Raw genomic sequence first — 24,388 nt, 5'->3', positions numbered from 1 at the left:
TCTTTCGGTTCGAATTACAGAGTTTTAGAGTTTTATGGTTATTATTAGAACTGTTCAAATAATGAATCACTATGTAAAGAGCTTGTCTACAAATGAATGAATTAAAGTTAAGGTTGTTTAGTCAAATTATTATAGTAAATATATAGATGGTTAGTAATGCTTTTATCAATTCTATTCATCTGTTTTAAAAAAAAAAAAAAAAAAAAAACTAAACGACCTTGATTTTAATAATTTTTTACAAAGACGTTCTTTATAGATTAATTTAGGGTAAAATACAAAAAACTACCTCAATTATTGGTGTCACGACACTTTCCTACCTTATCTTTTAAAATTGACAATGTCATACCTTATTTTTAGAATTTGATCCAATGTTATACCTTCCGTTACTTGGCCGTTTACTTTTCAGTTAAATGCTGACGTAGTTTGATTTGGAGTCCACTTTCTATTAAAAAATCATTAAAATATTATTAAAAACTAAAAAATATATATATTTAATATTATTTAAATATTAAAATAATAATAATAAGTTAAAAAAAAAAAAAAAAAAACCATCAGTTCGTCCCTCCCCTCCCCCTCCCCCGTCCTCTCTCTTCTCCCCATCTTCATTTTCTTCCCCTCACCTGCAAACCCAAAAAAAAAAAAAAAAAAAAAATTTGAAAACCCAACAACCCCACCTGCGGAAGAACAAGAAGGACAAGGAGGAGGAAGAAGAAGAAGAAGAGGAAAAAAAGGAGGAAGGAAAAAAAAAAAAAAAAAATCCCCCCCGGGTGTCGGCGCGGAAGAAAAAGGGAGAAGGAGAAGGAGGAAGAAGAAGAAGAGGAAGGGAAAAAAAAAAAAAAAGTTGAAAACCCATCAACACCCCCCGTCCCTGCGGAAGAAGAAGAAGAAGAAGGAGAAGGAGAAGGAGAAGGAGAAGGAGGAAGAAGAAGAGGAAAAAAAGAAGGAAGGAATAAAAAAAGAATATTTTTTTTTTTTAAAACCATCAACTCCCCTGCGGAAGAAGAAGAAGAGGAAAAAAAAAAAAAAATTTGAAAACCCATCAAATCCCAAATCCACCACTCTCATCCATTCTTCATGTCCTTTTCCTCACCCATCATCCACCTTCTCTGCGTACCCAAGATCCCGTTGACGGGATCTGGGTTTTTTTTTTTTTTTTTTTTTTTTTGGGTTGCAGGAGGGAGAAGAGTGTGGGTGTGGGGGAAGACAAATTGGAATTTTTTTTTTTTTTGTTTGTTTTTTGGGATTTGCAGGTAGGGGAAGAAGATGAAGATGGGAAGAGGAGAGAGGAGAGAGGAGAGAGGAGAGAGGAGGGAGGAGGGGGGAGGGGAGGGACGAAATGATGGGTTTTTTTTTTTTTCTACTTTTTATTATTATTTTAATATTTAAAAAATATTAAATAATTGTTTTTTAGTTTTTAATAATATTTTAATAGAAAGTAGATCTCGAATTAAGTCACGTCAGCACTTAACAGAAAAACTAACAGAAAAATTGACGGAGGTATGATATTGTCACAAATTCGTAAGATGCGGTATAACATTGTCAATTTTAAAAGATGAGGTATGAAACTGTCGTGACCTTAATAGTTGAGGTAATTTTTGTACTTTACCTATTAATTTATAATAACATAAAATTTTATAAAACGACAAAAAATAATTTTGAATAAGAACTTCTATATATTTTTTGAGATGTAGCCAAGTACCAATAAAGCAATGTAGTTTACAACATGTAAATAGTAGTTGAGCAAAGCACTAGTATTATAGGCCGCCACAGTTCAGAAACAAACCCAGTGAAGAAATTTCACAGCTCCTGATGCACTACTAACCCCTCCTTACCCCTCAATCATGACCCTAATTACTAACAATGCCATTCCTCGCTCCCAACACGCTCGCCTCCCTGGTCGAATCCGCCGTGTCGACGCACTCCCCTCTGCTCGGCCGGGCGGCGCATGCCCACATGATCAGAACCCTCGGAGCGTCTCTCCCCTCCTTCCTCTCCAACCACCTCGTCAACATGTACTCCAAACTCGACCTCCCCGACTCAGCCCAACGCATCCTCCGACTCAACCCATCTCGCTCAGTCGTCACCTGGACCTCCCTTATCGCCGGTGCTGTCCAAAACGGCCATTTCGCCTCCGCTATCCTCCACTTCTCTAACATGCGCCGCGAGTCCATCCAGCCCAACGATTTCACCTTCCCTTGCGCCTTCAAGGCCTCGGGTTTGCTGCGCTTGCCTGTCACCGGAAAACAGCTCCATGCGCTAGCTGTCAAGGCCGGGCAGATATGCGATGTCTTTGTTGGGTGCAGCGCTTTTGATATGTACTGCAAGACGGGTCTCCGAGACGAGGCTCGGAATGTGTTTGATGAAATGCCCGAGAGAAACCTTGCGACGTGGAATGCGTACATGTCGAATGCGGTGCTTGACGGGCGGCCGCTAAATGCGGTTTACAAGTTTATTGAGTTTCTGCGGGCGGGTGGGGAGCCTAATTCGATTACGTTCTGTGCGTTTCTCAATGCATGTTCGGATACATCGAGTCTGGAGCTCGGGAAACAGTTACATGGGTTTGTGATGCGATGTGGGTTTGGCAAAGATGTGTCGGTTTTAAATGGGCTTATTGACTTTTATGGGAAGTGCCGGGAGGTCGAGTGTTCAATGACGGTTTTTGATGGAATTGGTCAGCGGAATGATGTTTCTTGGTGCTCTATGGTGGCTGCGTGCGTGCAGAATGATGAGGAGGAGAATGCATGCGAGTTCTTTTTACGGGCGATGAAAGAAGGGGTTAAGCCGACTGACTTCATGGTTTCTAGTGTTCTAAGTGCTTGTGCTGGGGTTGCGTGGCTTGAACAGGGTAGGTCAGTTCACTCGGTTGCAGTGAAGGCGTGTGTGGAGGGAAATGTATTTGTTGGGAGTGCACTTGTTGACATGTATGGAAAATGTGGCTGCATAGAAGATGCCAAGCGTGCCTTTGATGAAATGCCTTCGAGGAACTTGATCACTTGGAACGCAATGGTAGGTGCGTACGCACATCAAGGGCTTGCCGATATGGCTTTGGCATTTTTCAAGGAAATGTGCACCCGAAGTCACGAGTTTAAACCAAATTATGTTACATTGGTGTGTGTATTATCGGCATGTAGTAGGGCAGGGGCTGTGCAAATGGGGATGCAGATCTTTGAGTCAATGAAAGCAAAGTATGCAATTGAACCAGGGGCAGAGCATTATGCATGTGTTGTGGACTTGCTAGGGCGAGCTGGGATGATAGAGCGAGCTTACGAGTTTATTACAAAGATGCCAATTCGGCCAACGATTTCCATTTGGGGGGCACTTCTTGGGGCTTGTAAAATGTATAGGAGTACAGAATTGGGGAAGATTGCAGCTGACAAGTTATTTGAACTCGATCCTAAAGACTCTGGCAACCACGTGGTGCTTTCTAACATGTTTGCAGCTGCTGGCAGGTAAATATCCCATTGTAGTGTTGCTATCTAGAATCCTACACGCTTTGTGGCGTTTAAACAAACTGATTTCTGTTTGGTAATTCTGAATGCAGGTGGGAAGAAGCAACGCTTGTGAGAAAGGGAATGAAAGATGTCGGGATCAAAAAGGGTGCAGGCTACAGTTGGATCGCAGTCAAGAATGCAGTCCACATCTTCCAAGCAAAGGACACCTCCCACGAAAGGAATTCGGAGATTCAGGCAATGCTAAGTGAGTTAAGGAGGAAAATGGACGAAGCTGGCTATATTGCCGACACCAATTTTGCGCTGTTTGATATAGAGGAAGAAGAGAAAGTGTCGGAAGTTTGGTACCACAGCGAGAAGATTGCGCTGGCGTTTGGACTCATATCCCTCCCTCCCGGGGTGCCTATAAGGATAACAAAGAACCTTAGGATCTGTGGGGATTGCCATGGTGCAATCAAGTTCATTTCTGGAATTGTAGCTAGAGAAATTATTGTGAGAGATAACAATCGGTTTCATCGCTTTAGAGATGGTCATTGCTCGTGTAGAGATTATTGGTGATAATTTAAAATTGTTCTAATCATTTAAAAAAAAAAGAAAAATTCTACCGATAAATTATTGAGCTACGCACACAGCATATCTTGTAGATAACAGTAATGCTACTACGGCCACTAACTTTGTCTCAACTTTTTAATATCAATTTACATGAACATAGCACAATTGGCACATTGACTCATCAGGTAGGACCTTTGTTATGATAAAAGTTGGCGATTCAACTTTTTAAAATTGGGAAGTGCTGTTCACATACATTTTTTAGCCTCTTACTTATTTAAGTCTGACCGTTGATTCCGTCTAATTTATTTAGTCTCATGGTCATAAATAAAAGAGTGTGAGAAGTTAAAAAATAGTGTAAAAATCACCTTTTTTAAAAATTAAAAAAAAAAAATTCGTTTAGCTCAATTCAGAACGTCTCTTGACGCGGAGGAACTTTGGTTGGAAAAAGCTCAAGACTTTCTTTTGGATTCTTTATTGATGATTGTAACTTCACAATTATTTGCTAGCGGAAGACTTAGCATTAAAGACCGTATTTGACAATTCACTCTGTCTATGGATCCTTTATGTGTCTTTTTGCATGATGAAGATGTAGATCATTTTGTATTGTTCGTTTGCCAAGGCTATTTGGAGTGGTACTGTTTCTTCACGTCCTTCCTCCTCCTTACACACATGTGGTCAGCTATCTCTCTATAAATACTTCATTCTCCACCAAATTCTAGTAAGCTTTGGTATGTAATTAAGCCCTAAATTCTCTCTCTTTTTAGAGAAAATGACTTAGGCATCGGATATCATTGGCCAAACCCCCCATATCTGCTTCACTGTCTCCAATCTCCCATCCTTAGCCCAAACCCTCAAGGTATATATGCAATGCAATGCATGTTTTATTGTTGCTAGATGATTTTTGATAATGAAAACCCTTTTATGGACTAGCCTTTGTTTCTGGTTATTTATATTTTTCTTCCTCTATTCGACGCAATCGCGAGTTGTCAGAACAAATTTGGTCGTGCAGGAAAAGGGAATTCAGACTTCTGAGAGGTGCGTAAATGATGGTACGCTCCAGCAAATCTTCTTCTTTGATATAGGCGGTAAGATTTTCGCATCACGATTATTTTTATATATACAGATATATTCTGACTATGAATTTGAATAAGTTTCGCCATTATCATACTAGGAGTCTTTGTCATTCATCCTTTCAGTTAAGATTTTAGTTTTAATTCTTCAATTCTTCGATGCTTTCCTTTGTTTTTCTCAATCAGTCTTTACTGGTGCAGGGAATGGCCTGGAGGTTGGAGCACCTCAATGAATTCCGCAACAGCACCTAGGGCAGCTTTCGAATGGTCGAGTGGGATTGATATGAAGCAGACGATCACTAAATTTTAATTACATATATGTAACAAGTTGCAAACTTACAATGTATGCAGCTGTTTCTCAAGTGTTGTTATATATATATATATATATGTTTGCTCTTCAATAATTACCTGATCTATAGCATGAACCAATTCGGATTGAATTTATAATCTATAACGTCAAATATGTTGTATCATTTCGACCAGGCGATTCTATGAGTTGTGGCTTATGTTCTTGGCTCGGTCAGCATTTCTTGCATCGCAAGCAATTGAGGTCTGCATTATCGCCTTTTATTGCACTGCCACTGCTAGGATGTGATTTAAAGATAGTGGAGTGTTCTTGATTGGAGGACAAGATTTGGTTCAATATTAGCTCTCTAACAAAATCACCAACACATGTTTTATTGTTCTAAAAACTAGTGCATATGTTATTTAAAATTTTAAATTCAACAAACACGTGTCATCTTTTGATTGGACAAAATAAACAAGTTTCCTTATTTAAATAAAAATCGACTTAATAATTAAGCTCTATTATTACAAAGCATCACATATGAAGAATCCATGTGAATAATATGCTCACCAAATATTGAGACAAAAAAGCCTACTAATTAAGTTGTTCCGTTTCCGATATCTCACACACTTTTACCGAGTCTCTCTTTCTCTGTCTATTCACTCCACGCATTTTGTGCTTTCTCAAAATCAATTACAACTCTCTTCCTCTTTTTCTCTATTTGCACTCCTCGATCATCTTCCACGCCGAGAGAGAGAGAGAGAGAGTTTCTTTAGGGCATTTCGGTCGCACAAGGTGGCGACAGCTTAGTACCTAATGCCATGGGATCCATCAACGGTGGACGTGTGATGGCAGCTTCATAATCGTCTACCGTAGACAGGTTCTTTGACCATGATCATATGCAAGAGGGCATTTCAGCGGTTCTGTCGCAATGGAATGGCCAATGCCCAGGAAATGGTTTTCCAGAACCAGTGGGGTGGCCGAGACTCCACCCACAAAGCTCAACAACTCTCTGTCGATATGCTCTCTTGGTTTCTTCTCAAGGTACGTTGTTCTGTTTAACTTTATTTCAATTCACCACTTATTTATAACTTAATCATTATGCAATCACCTTTAATGTCATTATTTGGCAAGAGAACGTCTTCGTATATATAATAACATGTTGATGTGCAGTGCCACGGTACGTGGAAGATATCGATGTAGAAAATTTTCTCCACGAACGTACGCTACTCTCTTTCGACATTGAGGAATCGAGGAGGTATATATGAATCATACGTGTACATCTATAATACTACTCTCTCATATGATTTATAAACAATTACACTAGTTAATTAGAATGTATAAGCTTTGATTAATGTTGATATAACCCTAGATTAAAATTAATTAATAGATGTTCCTGTATATTCATGATCAGTTGGGATGTGATTAGTTTTTACGACTGCCACTTATATCTAATTAGACTTAAATCTTGTCCATACATAAATATTTGGTGCAGTTTTTTTTAATCATCACACTTTTTCTGCAATTAATTGACCCAGCAGTTGGCAAAACTGAATCTAGTGATGTTTTAGAATTTATATAGTTGACCTCACTTAATGAGAAAAACTTTGTTATTGTTTTTGTTTTATCAGAGAACAATTGATGATTGTAAATGACGAATACTTGCATCGGAACCATTAGATATCAGCAAATCTAGTTGGAAAATCATTCCAATTTGTTACCAGATTGCACACAGGCAATTAATTTGGATAATATTTTTTTTTTTTTAAAACAAACGATATTATCTACACTAACAGAGAGGGGTAAGACTTAGCCTCACTAGGGGAGGGGAGTTTGGGTAAGCCACACAATGAGCAACCTAATTTGGTATCGAATTTTCCATCCATGAGATTCGAACCTAAGACCTCTCACTTCTAAGCGAAAAGAAATGTCACCAGACCGTGGTATTGAGTGACAATTTAGGTAATATTATACCATATGTTTATGCATTTTTGTCTCACCATGTGCTAGCACCACCTAGGGATGGTAATGGGGCGGATTGGGTTCAGATGTGTCATCCCTATAACCGAACCCATTTGTTTTTCCTATACCCGAAACCGTAAAAAATCCGAACGAATATTCCTCATAACCGAATCCATTGGGTAACGGATTCCCCATCGGGTAACGATTTTTTCATTATGAACCGGCCGAGAATTACGCACCAAACTAAGTTTGAAAAATAATCCAACACCACAGTATCAGGCATCCAATAAGCAGAGCCCCTTATAATTTATGGCAATTATAATGTGATGATAACATCAAGAACCACTAACAAGTAACAAACATTTAATTTAATTTCTGGTCCTTAATTGGTACACCCGAATATCCTTTACACCTTAAAAGACGCAAACAGACAGAGAAGAAAGAGAAGGATTAGCTATTAGCTACTGATGCTAAAGCCGTAGTAAATGTCACAACCCACACAAACAAAACCAAAAATAAAAACCAAATCAAAGAAAAATAGAACCTAGCTAAGCTATAAGACAAAGAAGAAATCTCCTTAGATAAAAAAGACTTAATGATGCACCATTGGTCGTTAGAAGATCTGACTACCACGCGGTAAACACCGGGTTCCAGTCACCCATTTCGCCACCGCCAACCACCGCAGCCGAATCCAAAATCGATGACCAACAATGAAACCGTTTTGTTGGTGATGGCTTGGAGGTGGCTGATTTTGGTTGTTATTGTTTTTCCAGAAAGAGCTGCACAGACCAAGTAAAGGATCAGCACAGAACAAATAGGTTTCCTTCCCAAAATTGAAGTATTGAACCATTTTTCTAACCTTTTAGTTCTTCTAGATTCCATGATTCATTGAAACTTGAAATCATTAAAAATTTTGGAATAAAGATAAAAACCTTTGAAGTTTGCACTGCACGCTCAAGACCTTTGGGGTGCGTTTGTTTCACCGGACTATCTTGGACTGGACTAGCTTCAGGGGCTAAGCTGGATTGGCTTAGACTAGACTAACCTGGACTAACTTTGTGAAACGTTTGTGGCAATGTCAGACTAAAAAACAGGATAATTAATAAATTCTAATATTATATTATTTAATCCCTTTTTATTAATATTTTATTATTAATTATCTCTTCTTTTTTTTTTTTTTTTTTTTTGAAAACTTTCCTCTTCGAAAACCAATTCCATAATTTGAGACCACAATTTGAGATCATATCAAAACAACTCCAATTCCACAATTGTAGAGTGTCCCGTTGTTGAAATAGTGTCTCAAAACCAACTCTAATTCCGCAAATCAGAGCCTCTCAGACTGTTGCCTCCATCTTCTTCGCCGATCCCAGCGTCCTAGCATCTTAGGCGGCAACCCCAAGCTGCTTCGCCGTTGTGGACATCGGCGTTCTTGGCTTTTCAAATTCCTCCATCGCAATCATGTTCTTCACCCACTACTGGGTTCACAAAGATCTCGTGATTTGGGTTTCAACGAAACCATCTACGGTGATATGTGCCCACGACGGTCGGAGGCGGTAGAGGTTATGGGTCTTGTCGGAGGAGGAATAGGTGGAAGATTGGCAGAGAAGGAAAACGGAAGAGGGGGCTCTGGGACTTAGACGAGGAGAAGACGACAGAGAAGGAGACGGTCTTAGTAGTCCGGCCGAAATTGGGGATCTTCGTTAAGAACACCTAGGGAGGTATATAATCCAAGTGAGTCTGACCTTAGCTCATTAAACCTAATCCTTGTCTAGCCAAACAAGGGACTACATTAGCAATTAGTCTAGTCCAGTCCAATCCTCCCTAATCCAGTCAAACAAACACACCCTTGGAGTCTCCCAAAAAGTATTAAAGTTGCTGGACAAAAAAAAAATTAAGGATTTCATTCTTTTATAAAAAAAATATAAATAATAAATATTTATATTTTTTATTAAAAAATGAAAACAGGACAGTTTCGGGGTGGATACCCCTATAACCATAACCGAACCCGAAATCAAACAATTTACCCAACGGTTACCCGAACCCGATCTCCGAAACAAAACTGTTAGAGTCGGTTACTTGCTGGGATCGAATTTAACGGATTAAATTGCCACCCTCGCACCACGTCATTCCCACAAGGATTTGTATTGAAAAAAAAAAAAATCTCACAACGATTAGTTTGTTCATCTTTTAAGAAAAAATTGCGCAAATGGCATCCCATAACTTCATACCTTATACAATTTGGTGGTGTAAAGTTAAGGCTGTTAATTGTTAAAATGTTTAGTTCATATGCTAATCACATAAAATTAGAAAAAGATCGAGTGTCATTTATGCACTTTGCATTTAAAAAAAAAAAAATGTTTTTTAGGGTATAATTGGATTTTACTCGACAATCAAATGTAAAGAATGCTCAAATGCGTCGTTGGGGGTGGTCGCAGACTGAGGGTTGTAGAGGTCGGAGATGCAGCGACAGAGAAGAGGGATGAAGATCATGCGGTAGCCAGAAGAAGATGCAGGGAGAGAAGAGTCTTGTTCTGGGTGGTTGGATGGAACCTGGTGGTGGTTGTGGTTCATGGTGGCCGGCAGAGGAATTGGGTTTTGGGATTTGTGGGAATGAGGGGAAAGAACATAGGGAGGGGAAACGAAGAATAACAAGAACAGAGGGAGAGGAAGAACAGAAGGAAGGGAACTTGGGAAGAAGAAGAAAAATGAGAATATGAATTGGGATTCAAACGAAGAAGAATAAGGCATGAGAAGATTAACCTAGAGCAAAGAGAGTGGTTGCGTCTCGAAAGGAAAGAGAGAGCGTCCGACTAAATTGTACTGTGGTTTTGGAGAGGATAAGCAAGTAGGTCTTTTCCGTATAAAGTAGGTAAGCCCCGATTGTTTAATCCGGTGGTTATTTAATACAAACAGACAACAAACAATCCGGTGGCTATTTAATACAAACAGACATCAAACACCGTACTTCGTATTATTAGTATTATCCGGTGTGCCAAACGAGGCCTTATAGATGAAAAGTTACATCTCTTTAATAAGTAGAAATTGGATTCTATATAAACCCATGAAACCATTGATATTAAATGATAGAAAATTAGAGTTCATCTTTACTCTTGAGAAATAAGATTTCCCCACTTTGTTTCTCTCATTCTTAGTTTGTCAAATTTCGAGTTGTGTCTTAAGAGTACGAAATATATAAAGTTCACCAGAATTCGAAGACTGAAGTGTTTTTTTACTTTGGATTATAGATTGTTGAATCCTAGAAAACGGATGTCTACCGAACTACAAGCACAAGAGTATGGGCGAAATTCTATCTTTAAGACATTGCATTTATGCAAGCCTCAATCTTCAAGTTTGTTAGTTTTTCTAACTTTATCCCTAGTTGTTTATATTAATTTCATACATGATGTTGTGAATTTCTTTATGATTATTATTATAGGAATTCTTGTGTTATTTTCATATTTTCTAATATTGCTCTAACAAAAAGTTGCATTAAATCAAAACTAAACGTCTTTTGGATGCAAGTAGAGAATCTCACAAGGGTATGACCAATGGAGGATGGGTGCCTCATCAAAATTTGGTTATGTAGCAAAAATCCAATGGGAAAATGTTCTTAATTGTAGAGAAAAATAGTACATTCAGATCAAATGAGTATACTTCTGGATATGGGTAAGATTTTTTGCCAACTTAATGTACCAACCATACCACACCAAATTTGTGCCAAAACTTACCAATTGGCAATGATACAATATTTGTACCGAACCAAACATTTTCGGTATGATAGTGGTATTCAAAATCATTACCGGTGATATATCGTACTGAACTGATATTATTAATATTATGTTATATATACAAATTCCCCCAAACAAAAAAGTTCGAAACCAGTTGAAAAGAATGCATAAAAGAATGCGGGGTAATTTTGTTATAAAAAAGATTTTTTTATTACTTTTTTATAATTAGTATTTCACTATTACGTGGAATATCCACGAGTTTCTTTTAGGCTCTAGCATGATCTAAGATTATTCATTCAGTCCAAATATATGACTTTCTTTTTCTTGGGTAGAATTGTCTGTTTGCACTTGGAATATTGATTACATGGAACATCCACTGGTTTCTTCTAGTAGATATAATTATTTATGTAATTATTATTAATTAATAATAATTATTATTATGTATATTTCATTTCTTTTTTTAGTGAATTAGATACCATCTTCTGGTTCTCTTCTCTGACTCTCAGACCCCTGTTTGTTTCCCATAGAAAAACCTAAGCTTTCTTGCCATCTTGCAACTTCATCTTTCTCTCATCTTGCCGGCGACTTCATATTCGTTTCTTCCGTTTCTAGCGACTCTCTCTTCCCAGTCCATCTCATATTCTCCTTCATCAACTTGGGTTATCTTTATCTGCGGGTCCATCTATCAAAGCACAACTTGTGTGCATTGTAGATGATGATTATTGATTTTAGGCTTAAGTGTCTAAGCCAACCAAGACTTAGGCTTATGTAAAGGAATATACCCATTCATCTTTTGATACGTCATACTTGTATGTATAAATTGGGCCCAACTCAGCTCGACTCAGCGCGGGTCAACCCGGCCCGTAAAAACACCATAAATAAGCATTACCCCTTCTTTTTGGATAATCACAAGTTGCCCATTTCTTGCTAATTACCCTAATACCCCAATTTTCAGAAATTTGCTTTCTCCCTCTCCCTCTCCGCCTATCTCCGGTGACCCCCGTCGCTTTTTGGCTGCAACTCAATCCGATCTGTACGCCCACAGTGACCCTCTCTCGTTGGTTCGAGGGTTTTCCAAGGGGTTTGCTTCTTTTGTCTTTTTTTTTTTTTCCTTTTGATCTTCCTTTTACCTTTCTTGGCCTCCATTTCCGCAAATGGTTTCTCTGAACCCATTGTCTTTTTCGTAATTTAATAATTTATCTATTTCAATTTGTTTAGCTGATTTTCTATGAATTTGATTTGTTGTTGCAGTGACGAGCTGACTTTCTGGAATCCGAAACCCTAATCTATCTGAGGTACAAACATTCTTCCGAGCTATAAGATCTAATCCTATCTTACTTTTTGTTGTTTATTCTTTATCTAATTATTGGGGTTTTGCATATTGTTCATCTCTCTGAGGTACCCATTGTCTGCATATATAACAAGGATTGATATTTCAAGTTAATTTCGGCTCCTTCGTCTCCTATTTTTTTTTCGTCCTTTCCTTCTTCCATGAATGCATGTGCAACATTCTCCTATCAAAAAGTTCATCTCCTAATTCTTTTTCTTTTTTGTCCTTTCCTTCTTCGTTCCTAATTATTTATTGTCTCAATCGATTAAGGCTTCTTGCGTATAGGCATGGTAATCTGATTAGTGTATTATTTGCCGTGTATGTCTCACTGTCAGCAAGTCGGCATTTGCATATGCATTTCCGTGTCCTTTTTTGTGCTGCATAGGCCTCCGTTGGAGGCTTTCACTGTGTGACTGTATTGTAAAAAAAAAAAAAGAAAAAAAAAAAAATGGGGAACCAGTTATGGCAAAAAACTGAACCGATTGAAACCAAACCCACCCAAGATACAATAACGATAGTAACAAATGGGTTTGGGGCATGGCCACTTTTGACCTAGGTTTGGCTTGCCGCTGCTGATGGCTTAAGCTTTTGGGCTTCTGGCAGTTGTTGAATGGATAGTGGGAGATTCAAATATAAAATTAGTATCAAACAAACTTTGCCCAAAATTTTCCTTGTTTGAAATAAGTGGAATGAAATCTTTGCCTAGTGCCTACATATAGATGTGAAATTACAATCTATTACAGTTCTATGTCAAATACTATGATAGACGGCATAATTACTCATACTAATGACTTAACTAAGGCCTATCCATTCGCGGAGGCTGAAAGTTGGATTAAGTTGGATACCTGTCTGGATTTCAAAGAATTATTGATATTGCAACACTGTAGATATCATGTAGTTATACTATCAAAGAGTTTATTTCTAAGAATAAAATGAATCATTGGCATGTGCTCTGGTCGTTGTTTTTGCATTGTGTTACTTTGTAACTAGAAAAAATAATGTTGGTTCGTAGGTTATCATACTCTTCAATTGCTTGAAGGTACACTACCCTCATCATATGCCAGCTGATACAGGAATCATGGAGATCAATTTTGATGCTGAAAGTGATAGGACACCAGAGACAAATGAAAATGATTTTATTTGTAATCCAGTTTTACCTGATGATTCTGGGGAAGGTTTGCCTTATGCTCCTGTGAATTGGCCTAATCCTGGTGATAATTGGCGCTGGAAGGTGGGGAAGAGAGTTTCTGCTGCTGGACACTTTCTGGATAGGTATCTCTATCTTCCAAAGCGTCTTCGCAATCGTGAACATTCAACTCGTAGGAAATATGGTTTTGCAAGCAGGCTTGCAGTTGAACGATATATCAAAGCAACATTTCCTGGTTTAAATCTTGATGACTTTTTTACAAAATTCTCCTGGAGGATCCCTGCACACCAGTCAGCATTGACAAATGGTCAGCCGTAAGCAAATTTGATTTTTATTTTCTATTTCTCAACTTTTGTGCTTTTATATCTTTTGGGCATCTCTATATAAATAAAGTGATAATATCCTTGTCTGTCTTTGAAATGATCTGGTGTTTGTGTACCTGTGTTTTCTTTTCCTTTTCATTATCTTATGTTGGTGATTTGATCCAGAGCAATTTATCTTGGAGACTGATGGCTAAGCGCTTATTTCTTGACTTATGTCTTCAATACACGTGTGTTTGGTTGTTTATTTTCTAATTTGTATTTACTGTAGTGAATGGCTGAACTAATGGTGTCAATTTTGGAAAAATAAAAAATAGTGCGTTATTTAAATGCTGTCAGATTCTGATCAACGTTCCTATACGTTAAAGTTTCATTTAGTGTAGTGAATGGCTGAACTAATGGTGTCAATCCAAACCGAGTCCTGTTTTTTTTTTATTTTTTTTTATCATGATCTTTTCTCCCTGTCTCTATAAGATTCTTGAATTTTTTATGTATAGCGAACAGCGAGCGAAGTGTATACATCATCAAATTCAAGCTGTTAACAATATATCCCATTTTGGTTTTAAAGCTTTTCACAAATAAAAAATAAATTCCATGTTCAAGAATTTACTAATTTAGTGTACTACGCATCTAATATGTTTTTCACTTCTCAACTTATTGGAGAACCAATTGCGTTACTTTCATGTGGAATTTATGCAGGTAGTGCGAAGCTGAAGCATGTGTCACGTGTTCTACCCCCCGAAGAGTGTGCAGAACCTGATTACATGTCTGATACTGAGCGTTGTAAAGCTGGAAATAAGAAGTGCAGCAGTCTGTTGGAACAAGCAGAAAGCCCAGCTTTAGCAGTAATGGAGTGTGATATTTGCTGCACTGAACCTAAGTTCTGCCGTGATTGCTGTTGCATTCTTTGTTGCAAGTCTGTAAACTCGTCATGTGCAGGTTATGATTACATTCGTTGCGAAGCATTGATGCATGATGGTAGCATATGCGGGCATGCTGCCCACATTGATTGTGCTCTGCGATGTTACATGGCTGGCACTGTAGGAGGAAGCATTGGCTTGGATTCTGAATACTATTGCCGGCGCTGTGATGAAAAAACAGATTTGGTTTCACATTTCACACGGCTTTTACTTGCTTGCGAATCTCTTGATTCTCGGGATGATGTTGAGAAGATTTTAAATTTTGGTATCTGCATTTTGTGTGGTTCACAGAAAACCAGTGCAAAGGACCTGCTGAAACGTATTGAAGTGGCCATTGAAAAGGTAAATATAGTAGCTTTACAGTATTTAGACTCCCACACTTACACTTCCTAAAATTCCAGCAATATAACATTTCTATTTTAAGCAGCTCAAATGTGGGACTAATCTTGAAGATATTTGGAAAGAGGGAGACAATTTTTCGACTATCTCCATTGGTAATCTTCCTTCTCTAAAATTAAGTAATTATGTTATGATAATTACTTGCAACTTTTTGGATGCTGTATAAAAAATATAATTAGTTAATTTGCACAAGGTTTCATCTCTCTCCCTCTCTCTCTCTCTCTCTCTCTCTCTCTCTCTCTCTCTCTCTCTCTCTCTAAAATGTTTTCATTTGCATACAGATGTCTCTCATCATGGAGATACTGTCATGGAACTTACTGGCTTCCAAGAACACTTGGATGTCAGGGGCTCACAATTTTATTATCGAACTGAAGCTCAAAAACTTGAGGAAGAGATTGATCAGGTTCTCCATGCACTAAGAAGGTCACAGGAAACTGAATTTAAAATGGCAGAGGAATGCCTTAATGCACAGAAGAACTATCTCTGTAATCTGTATCAGCAACTTGAGAAGGAGAAGTCTGATTTGGTACAGCATGCTTCAACTGACTCGGATGCTTTACTGAGTACTGTAATGAGCAGAGTGAAGCAGATTAAAAGCGAAGTCAAAAAGCTTAAGGATATGGAAGAAGTGGCCAACGGATTTGGAAAGACTTCTAGAGCTGTCCTGAAGGAGCACTTCAGTTTGGCAATTGAGGATTGAAGTAAACCTTACTGGATTATGATGGTTTAATTTCGTTGTTTCATCAACTTTGGTATTGAACTGGCTTCTTTATGGTTTGAATCGATTGCGCATTAGATTTTTGTGCAATCGTGCTGTCACATTTTTGTGTGAGGTTTGTAAGCACAAGGGCATCTAGTAGAATCAGCCCGTGCCTACTGGCAGAAGAAAGGTATGAAGAGCCCGTTGAAGGACTTTCAAGGAACCCTCTTATGTTGTGAATTGTATCCTATGAACTCCCAAAGAATTTGCACCTTCTTGCAGTGATTGCGTTGTTTGATGAAACGGTGCATGAGAAAGGTCGTCGCAGATTCTAGTCTGTTTGAAGCATCAGGCAAGTGTGCTCTCAACCTCCCAATTTCCCCGACTGTGTGTTTTTTTTCTTCTTCTTTTTATGTTTGTGAAGGCGGTTCGCCTGACTGGGGAATCGGAAATTTTGGCAACTGGAGAACACTTTGGCTCGAGTGCTGCTGCTCTTCGTTCGTGTGAATAGGTTGGTTGCAGATGTAGGCATTTTCATTTCCTGTACAATGTGTGCACAATGCACAAATATAGTTTCTTCGGAATGAAATGGACCTTTCACGTTGTTAAAATGGTTTGGTTATGCTTGCTTATTTGGTTTTCCGATTTATACAAAAACTGAAAATTAAAATAGTTATCAATCTTGGGTTTGTGCTGCCAAAATTCTTAGAACCTGATCTCGCTCAAGATGCCCCACTAGTCAGGTAAAAGGTAGACGGCGTCTTACTATAGTGGCGGAAGTTAATTATGTTTGTGTACCATGGGACAGGTTTGATCCATACCGATTCTCTTCTTTTCCCAAACTTTGTAGTAACCCAAAAAAAAAAAACCAAAAAAATACATTTGGTCAGCGTAAAGAGGCACGCAGCTTCTGTGAGAGGGAGTGAAGTTACAATTTACAGTCCTCGTGCAACTGAGTAGCTTCACAAATTAATGAAGGAAATGACGAATGAGGCCTCCGTGACAGCTGTATATCTTCTTCCACCGTGGGTGAATATGATGCGGAAGTGGGAACAATTGGGCAAACATATCACACAATGCAGAGGCCATGCAACTTTCAGAAGAATAAACTAAACCAACCCAGTTTTCAATCTCCGACCACGGCATCACGTAAAAGAATCAGTTCTGTTCACATTCAGGGAAAACCTCAGCCAGCAAATCCAACCATATTGTGCCCAATCAATCCATACTAACTGAGGCGTAGCATGGAGGAGATAAAGAAGCATGGAAGAAAAGGGCGGTAGCATATCAAGCGGGAGAATCCGATGCAATGAAAATTCGACACAAAGAACTGTCTACGCAACTCATCAATTGTACTCAGCCGATGATCGTCAGCAAAATGGGAGAGCTCATCACAAAATAATCATCAGAAAAGCAGAGAGATGTTCATTTGATAGCTAAAAGTGAAAAGTAATGCAAATCACTGCAGCCCAGACTAGAAATGCTTTGGGTTGACTAGCAGTAGTAGACTCAGTGGGCCAGAAAGCATATATTCTTAACCATCAAGTAAAAGTAATTGGCTCTTGGTATTGGAATGAAGGCAGATCGAAAGGGTTTTCCGTGTGAAGAAGTCGTCAACATAAGATGTTGACATGGCTTAATCAAGAATGCAGAAAATTGAATAGCAGAATCTCCAGAACTAGGTCGACAAAACTAAACCCCGCATAAAAGAACTACGGCATAATTCCAGTCAAAACAACGAAAAGGGTGGACTAATCTTTCGATCACGGAAAGAGGGTTTGATTTTAAGTTTGCAACACTCACAAGTTTGTTTTGTGTGCCTTCTTACACACAGCATTTATATAATCCTAGGGGAAAGCAAATAGCTAAGCAAGAACAACAAAAAGAGAAGAGAGAAGAGAAAAGGGATGAGCACAAAAGCCCTGTTTGCCTACATAATGAACTACAACCAATCGTACAACCAATATGATCAGCACAAAAAAGGGAAGGGATTTTCGCACTCCCTTTTCGCTCCTGCACTCTCTTAGTACTAGGATTAATAAATCAAACGAGAATCAAGGAACGGAAACAAGGACAGCAGTGTCAAAAGGAGTAAACGGGAGTGTGAAAATCGCAACGGCGGAAACACCGCATGCAAAAGCAATACCAATAACCTAAATCCAAAAGACCAATCCAATACACAATTGCATCATCATTGCTAAAACCAACATTTCTTTCATTCAACAAGAACAGCAGCATAAAACAACTAGTTCCACCAACAACAACAGCCTCAAAAGCTCAGTTGCAAAGCTAAAGCCAACTTAATTGGAACAACTAAAATTATAGCCCAAAGAAGTAAAAAGGTTTAAAAAACAGAGAGATAATTACTGTACAAGCACAAGGCGGTTACCCATACCTCCTCTGAAACCCCCACCCCCATTCCCGTCGCCACCGCCCCAAACCTCTCCGCCACCATCACCACCGTCCGCATTCTCCACTCCCACATCCTTCGGCACCGTCACGATAAGCTCCCCGTCCACGAAAACCGCGCTGGCCAACTCGGGTCGAGTCGATTCCGGCAGCCGAAACCTCCACATGTCGAGCTCGAGCTCGTCCAACGTCAATTCCGTCGATCCACTTTCGCGAACCACGATTTTGGTCACCCCGGGATGGATTTCGATGGTGTGGGTCCTCACGCCGTCGCCGATATTATCGGCTTCGGCGACGAATCGGAAGCAATCGGGATTCTCCTGGACCAGAACGTCAGCGTCGGACCGAAAGGGGAGCTCCAGGATCCGGCTGAAGACATGGGGGAGACGGCGGAGCTTCTTATGGGTCAGACCCAAAAGTGCCTGCGCTTCAGAAAGTGGGTTTCTTGATCTGTATTGGACGGTGATGTTGCGCTTCCTGGGCATGGGGTGGACCTTCATGGTTGGCGGCTTCAGTGGCAGCTGCTGGGGAGGCGGTGGCGGAAGTAGTGGAGCTGCAGAAGAAATAGAGGGATTGCGACAAGATTAATAGAAAGATGCCCTTCTTGTGAAAAAGGCACGCCAATCTTGGGTGGGAATCAAAATCCTGATTGGGTTGTTTTTACCAAAAGAAGGAATCATAAAGGATTGGTGGGAAAATTGATTTGGGTATTTTTTGGGAAAATGCCCTAACCCTAGAAATTGGTTTGGATTGAAATTGAAATGGATTGGATTGGATTGAATTGAATTTTCCCAATTTCTTTCTGATAATTTAGAAATTGGGGAGAATGAAAGAAATGTTGGCTGCAATTTGAAAAGGGCGTTAAGGAAAGCTCCCTTTCTGGGTAAGCATAGTGGCTAGAGAGCCGATGGGAGGAATCACAGCAGAATATATAGAAGGCAAAGATCGTTTAGGTTTCATCCTTGGACTTTACTATAATTACAATTTTGGCCATATTTTAATTTTTTGGACCATCCAAATTGTTTATAGCTTTTTTGGTGTCAAGGAAATCTCACAGGACAAGTAGAAAAAAGGTTATTCCTTGTGCAATTATATAATAATAAAGATATATAGGGTGCAATTTCTTAGTAATTGTAAGTCACCTTCCAAGCTCATGTCTCGTGACACAATTTAGGTTGTCGTTTTGAAATTCATTTTCGTTTGATTATGTGACAACTTTGTCAACGTGTTTTGGGACTTCCCTTGACGTGTTTTTTACGGCGAATGAGTGATCAACGCTTAAGGACGTGTCCTTGTGAGAAGAACAACACATGGAAATGACTGCTTACTAATATTTCTAGGTTGAGGAGCAAAATGAGGAATTCACCAAAAGAGGGGAAGTAATTGATATGAAACGAGTATATTATCACTATGACATCCCGTACTAATGATATAACAGGATGTGAAGAAAAACTTATACATGACATTGCATCATAGCACATGAGGCCACGATGGCTGTAAGGGAGGAAGGAAGTAAGGGACATTCCGTTACCAAAAAAGAAGAAAGGGACATTCCGTCTCCTATACTCATTGGCAACTTCTTCGAAGTTACATTCCCTCCTGCACCCTTGTCTAATATGGCATTTTACAAAACTAACATCGATCGACTTTGCATGAGCTCTTTTATCACAGAATTTAGAATATACAAGAAATTTTAGATGTGTGCATATTCTATCTAGTTATACAACAGCAATTTTTTTCTCAGCAGCTTAAAACGATGCTCACCGGTGTAATTATTGTCGATTAAGATAAGTTTGATTTAGTCTATCTTTTATACAAATTTCAAGATTTAAACTTAAAAAAAAAACGAGACGGTGAGCAAAACTATTCGCATTATATAAACTATAAAGACAGAGAATGAAGGTTCCCCGACCCTTCGCAGAAGGGGTGACCAACTAAAACAAAACAATTTTAATTTATTATCCCTACAGAATTTTGGATTAAGTGCAGATAGAGACAGTGCTTGCTGTAGTTTTCATATAGGAATACGTGGGGTGCTCCGTGACAGACAACCATTGTCTATTGAAACTACTCTAAACCAGCACCACCCATAGATTTTTTTTTTTTTTTTTTTAATATCTTTGAAATTAATCCAAAGATTAGAGGGTGATTTTTCCTAATTGGGGACATTTGGTGACCATAAAATTCCAAAATCTGCTTGCTAGCTTTCAGATTAAGATTTTCACGTTTGGATTGTGGACAGACCTTTCAAACTGGGTCGTGTAATCTTGTGGAGCTTCTTTCGTTTTTGAAAAAAAACGTCTTTCCAACCGAATGATTAAACGGGAAAAATAATACGTGCATATCCAAACTAACCACTTATTTTAATATCGCTTGTATTAAAAAAAATAACCGATTATTGTTGTTGCTCATTGAAGGAGCACTCTGCATCTTCAAATGCATAATGAGCCCAAATGGAACTTAACTATTGATTCAGCAATAATTACACAGCGGTGAAAAGTAAATGACAGTAACTTGCCTGATACTGTGGTAAATTGAGACAGAGATGCTCCCCTTCCTGGAGGTCTGACAAACACAAGGCAATTGAAAGGGCAATTTGTACTTCCCTTAAGCTCTCCCCTTTGATCTTCTCGTATGCTCAACCACATTCGACTCTGTTACGTATGTTGCATTTTTGGTACGTCTTCCTCATGGTGCATATGACGCCTACGGTGAGATCTTCTATGTTTACGAGTCTGTACTTTTGGGGGATTGACAGTGCTAGAGGGACTTGGAAGAAGAATCTCCTCGCTTGTATTACCAAACACGCAATCAAAAGGGTCGACCATTACATCAACACCAGAGTTCACCTACGATAAGAAATAGACGAGTCAGAATACAAGACACCCCTATCATATGCCATGAAAAGTAAGTGTAGTTTCCTCATCATTATTCAGATATGTACATAGGCAACAGGGAAGAGTGAGAACCCCTTCCAAACGTGCAGAGTACAAATGATCCTACTATAGTACTATTGCTGTTGATTTCATCATGTAACTTATCTGAAGACACACCTGTGAAAAAGATTGAAATATATGTACCTAAGCAGTTAGGTTTGCTACCGGTACAGGCCCAGGGCATGATACTTTCTTTGGCATGCAAATTTGATCGGGGTATGGTTTTCTGTACCATGTAATGGGGTTCACATGCATTTGGTGGGTATAATGTTCAACTATATGAATAGTAAAGGCTACAAACTATCTTACGTACACTTTCCTCGACAGTGACAAGTTTATGCTACATCTATTTTCTAAGTTCTTCTGCACTACTATCACTACTTATAAAACTAAACTCATCAGCAATGTAATGCAACCATTTCTAAGAAAAAAAATTACGAGATAAGTTTCTTACAGGAACTTGTTTGGGAGCAAAACGTATTTTGTGGGAGTCATTCTGGGTGTTCCGGGAATCACTGTCAGAGGAACTCTGATGGTCACCATGGGAAGCCTGGTCCGGATCACCTTGAGAATCGCTGTAATCTGTTCTTCGACCATGGCTAATGTTATCACTAAAATAATTCCGATAACACCACCTCAGTGTTGGCTGATCTGAGTTCGCATCATCAAAAACTTTCTCAGAATAGAACTGTTTAGAGATAAGCCCCATCATAGAAGGATCATTCTGATACTTATTCACCATTCTGTTATTTGAATCACAGTTCACAGTTCAATAATTCAAGAATTTCAATTAAAGTTAGTAAAAAAGCAGATATTGGTCATATACTACAATGCATTTCTTTTCCGGATAAATACATGTACAGTAATGTCCCATAAATACTCAGATAATTACATACAAAACGAAGTAAAGAACGGGTTGCCAGAGACGTGATGGAAGGGCAGACATTAGTCATATACTGAAAACAAAGTTTTTGTGAATGAATAAATGTATCAGAAGGACTTCAATTCCATAAGTGTAAGAAGGACAATGAACTCAAAATTTTCAACTCCTAATTACAACTCATGAAGAATAGATCCACACCAAGATGGCTAAAGATCTTTGGCTAAAGATCCACACCAAGACAGCTAACATGACTATTCATGCATACCAGAAGAAAACCAGTGTTTCTAGCCAATTGCACAAAAGTGAATCATCAAACATCCTAAAAATAAAAATGGTGACATACATAGTTGCTAACTCTGCCTGCATACGACTTCCATCCTGAGAAAGAATATGGTTAACACACGAATTTAAGGACCTAGACAAGCTCCATAGTCCAAATAGAGCAGCAGCTCCTGCAGAAGCATAAAACTTGTTCAAAGGAGAAAGTGATAGGTAGCTATGATTCATATATATATATATATATATATATATATATATATAGAGAGAGAGAGAGAGAGAGAGTGAGAGAGTTTAACACACCTCCTGAAAGGTTAAGTCGAATAAACGTATTCAGCTTCTTTGATGCTGCGATAAAGAAACTGAGATTGTTAAAAGAATGAAACATATAAATAAACAACAATTATGATAACAAAGTAATAACAATCCAAACTTACAATAAAAAAAACCTGAATCATTATTGGACCCCAAAAGAAGAACCTTTACATGTAAATTAAATGGAACAAAAAAATTAACATAATTGTTTATTAAAGAATCCTATAACCTTTCACCAGCTCGCTCCCTCGAATGATTATAAATGAGTATAAAAGTGATATGCAGACGGTAAATATTCATAAAAGCCCCAGGAAATGTGTAAGATTACAATTCTATGAACCATATAATATCAATTGCAATTTGCAAGCTGATATCCTTTCCCTTGTACTGTTTCAAAAAGTGCAGAATTAAGAAACGAAGAAAAGAGAACAGGATACTAAAATGTATAAACTCTAATGCAATGAATTATTATTCCAAGCAGCAAAACCAACGTACTTCAATACATTTTACGAAGTACATATCCTTTTTCACTTGAACATAAGTGTGGCACTGGCAATCGGTAAACATCTCTTGATAACTACCTCAAAACCAAGTGGCACTGGTAATCGGTATACATGTCTTGATAACTACCTCAAAACCATGGAACAAAACTTGAAATACTGGAGAACCAATGTTTCTCTATCCAAAACCAATGCACACTGTTGTAACCGAAAATGGCCTAATGCAAACTCTCCATCCAAATAATGAGAAATCGAACCCTCAGTTCTCTATCTGAAACCAATGCAAACTCTTGTAACAGAAAATGACCAAATAAAAACTGGGTTTTGCAGCTTTTGGCGAATGAGAAACGAAATGTGTGCCAAATTAGCTAATATCGAAAACAGTCGTTCGCTTGTACCACTACCGTTATCATACAACTGGAAACTCCGACCTCCCAATGAATTGAAATATACAGAAATACATAGTTGGAAGATAAAAATTCACAAAACACACAGGAACCCTGAACAAGAAAACTGCCAAACGAGAGAGAGACCTGTCCAGGCAACAGTGCAAGCAGCAAGACCTCCGAATGTAAACTCCCTGACAGCTTTGGACTTGCAAGTAAGAAGAATCTTAGTTTCTTCAGGCGTCAGTTTTACCTGCATAAATACACACATTTGGTACAGCAAGGTTAGCAACTAATGGGTGATTCTTGGGTAAAACTGAATTGGTATTAGGGTTTCGAGGAATTTGGTGACTGAAATTGGGGAAATTTGTGAAATGGGAGTGGAAATTTTTACCTGTTTGTACCTTAGATGTTGCTCCAGCTCGAACAAAGCTTCTCCCATTGCTTTTTGGGGGCTTCAGATCCTGGAACGTTTCCTCCTTGTAGATACAAAGGAGAGACGCATATAAACGACATGTCGTGTGTTCTATAGTTGTATGGTCTTTTTTTTTTTTTCGAAAAAAAAAAACTAAAGTGGTCAGATTTGCAGCAATGGTTGTGTAGTTGTACGATCAAATTTTGACCACTTAGTAGTACGATTTAGTAGTATTTTTTTTTCATTAGAAGTGAGGTTTTAGATTCAATTTTTCGTAAAAAACTAATTTGAACCGTACTAATGCTAACTCATTGTAAGATTATCGTTTGTTAAAAAAATATATATAAAATCCCTATATAAAAAGTATCCTCAGTTTTCAAAAAAAAAAAAAAAAGAAAAAAAAAG

General features: G+C 38.4%; 4 protein-coding genes across 6 annotated transcripts; 2 read left to right on the top strand and 2 right to left on the bottom strand.

The window, feature by feature from the left end:
* Positions 1-1,703: 1,703 nt before the first annotated feature.
* LOI1 (Pentatricopeptide repeat (PPR) superfamily protein) lies at positions 1,704-4,061 on the top strand. Its single transcript, XM_068477856.2, has 2 exons — positions 1,704-3,449; positions 3,542-4,061. Exons 1-2 carry the CDS (start codon positions 1,861-1,863, stop codon positions 4,005-4,007), a joined length of 2,055 nt encoding a protein of 684 aa, XP_068333957.2. The 5' UTR covers positions 1,704-1,860; the 3' UTR covers positions 4,008-4,061.
* Positions 4,062-11,534: 7,473 nt separating this feature from the next.
* LOC137736812 (CDPK adapter, putative (DUF1423)) lies at positions 11,535-16,474 on the top strand. Of its 3 annotated transcripts, none has more exons than XM_068476085.2 (6): positions 11,535-12,128; positions 12,299-12,342; positions 13,451-13,831; positions 14,544-15,106; positions 15,192-15,258; positions 15,445-16,474. In XM_068476085.2, exons 3-6 carry the CDS (start codon positions 13,456-13,458, stop codon positions 15,861-15,863), a joined length of 1,425 nt encoding a protein of 474 aa, XP_068332186.2. In that variant the 5' UTR covers positions 11,535-12,128; positions 12,299-12,342; positions 13,451-13,455; the 3' UTR covers positions 15,864-16,474. The 3 variants fall into 3 exon arrangements, with proteins under 3 accessions (XP_068332186.2, XP_068332187.2, XP_068332185.2); XM_068476086.2 differs by having other exon boundaries at positions 11,948-12,128; positions 13,442-13,831; XM_068476084.2 differs by having other exon boundaries at positions 11,948-12,128; positions 13,390-13,831.
* A 1,583-nt stretch (positions 16,475-18,057) lies between these two features.
* Positions 18,058-19,308, bottom strand: LOC137736813 (uncharacterized). Its single transcript, XM_068476088.2, has one exon. It carries the CDS (start codon positions 18,770-18,772, stop codon positions 18,227-18,229), a length of 546 nt encoding a protein of 181 aa, XP_068332189.2. The 5' UTR covers positions 18,773-19,308; the 3' UTR covers positions 18,058-18,226.
* A 1,308-nt stretch (positions 19,309-20,616) lies between these two features.
* LOC137737899 (uncharacterized) lies at positions 20,617-24,138 on the bottom strand. Its single transcript, XM_068477476.2, has 6 exons — positions 23,963-24,138; positions 23,716-23,821; positions 22,671-22,715; positions 22,435-22,543; positions 21,663-21,951; positions 20,617-21,121 (listed from the first exon to the last, which is right to left on the bottom strand). Exons 1-6 carry the CDS (start codon positions 24,008-24,010, stop codon positions 20,930-20,932), a joined length of 789 nt encoding a protein of 262 aa, XP_068333577.2. The 5' UTR covers positions 24,011-24,138; the 3' UTR covers positions 20,617-20,929.
* Positions 24,139-24,388: the final 250 nt, after the last annotated feature.

The sequence above is a fragment of the Pyrus communis genome, chromosome 13 (assembly GCF_041283825.1).
Source record: "Pyrus communis isolate YQ-2024b chromosome 13, ASM4128382v1, whole genome shotgun sequence".
Taxonomy (NCBI): Eukaryota; Viridiplantae; Streptophyta; class Magnoliopsida; order Rosales; family Rosaceae; genus Pyrus; species Pyrus communis.
Note: the sequence above shows the minus strand (reverse complement) of the source record. Positions and strands in the feature narration are given on the sequence as shown.

Bases quoted from the DNA above. Each gene is read 5' to 3' on its own strand.
- LOI1 (XM_068477856.2), top strand. From the start codon at position 1,861: ATGCCATTCCTCGCTCCCAACACGCTCGCCTCCCTGGTCGAATCCGCC. The intron at 3,450-3,541 runs GTAAATATCCCA...TTCTGAATGCAG, and splicing joins ATGTTTGCAGCTGCTGGCAG to GTGGGAAGAAGCAACGCTTG.
- LOC137736812 (XM_068476084.2), top strand. From the start codon at position 13,435: ATGCCAGCTGATACAGGAATCATGGAGATCAATTTTGATGCTGAAAGT. The intron at 13,832-14,543 runs GTCAGCCGTAAG...GAATTTATGCAG, and splicing joins CCAGTCAGCATTGACAAATG to GTAGTGCGAAGCTGAAGCAT. The intron at 15,107-15,191 runs GTAAATATAGTA...TATTTTAAGCAG, and splicing joins TTGAAGTGGCCATTGAAAAG to CTCAAATGTGGGACTAATCT.
- LOC137736813 (XM_068476088.2), bottom strand. From the start codon at position 18,772: ATGAAGGTCCACCCCATGCCCAGGAAGCGCAACATCACCGTCCAATAC.
- LOC137737899 (XM_068477476.2), bottom strand. From the start codon at position 24,010: ATGGGAGAAGCTTTGTTCGAGCTGGAGCAACATCTAAGGTACAAACAG. The intron at 22,716-23,715 runs GTCTCTCTCTCG...TCTTTATCGCAG, and splicing joins TTGCACTGTTGCCTGGACAG to CATCAAAGAAGCTGAATACG. The intron at 21,952-22,434 runs GTATGTCACCAT...TTCAAATAACAG, and splicing joins CAGGCAGAGTTAGCAACTAT to AATGGTGAATAAGTATCAGA.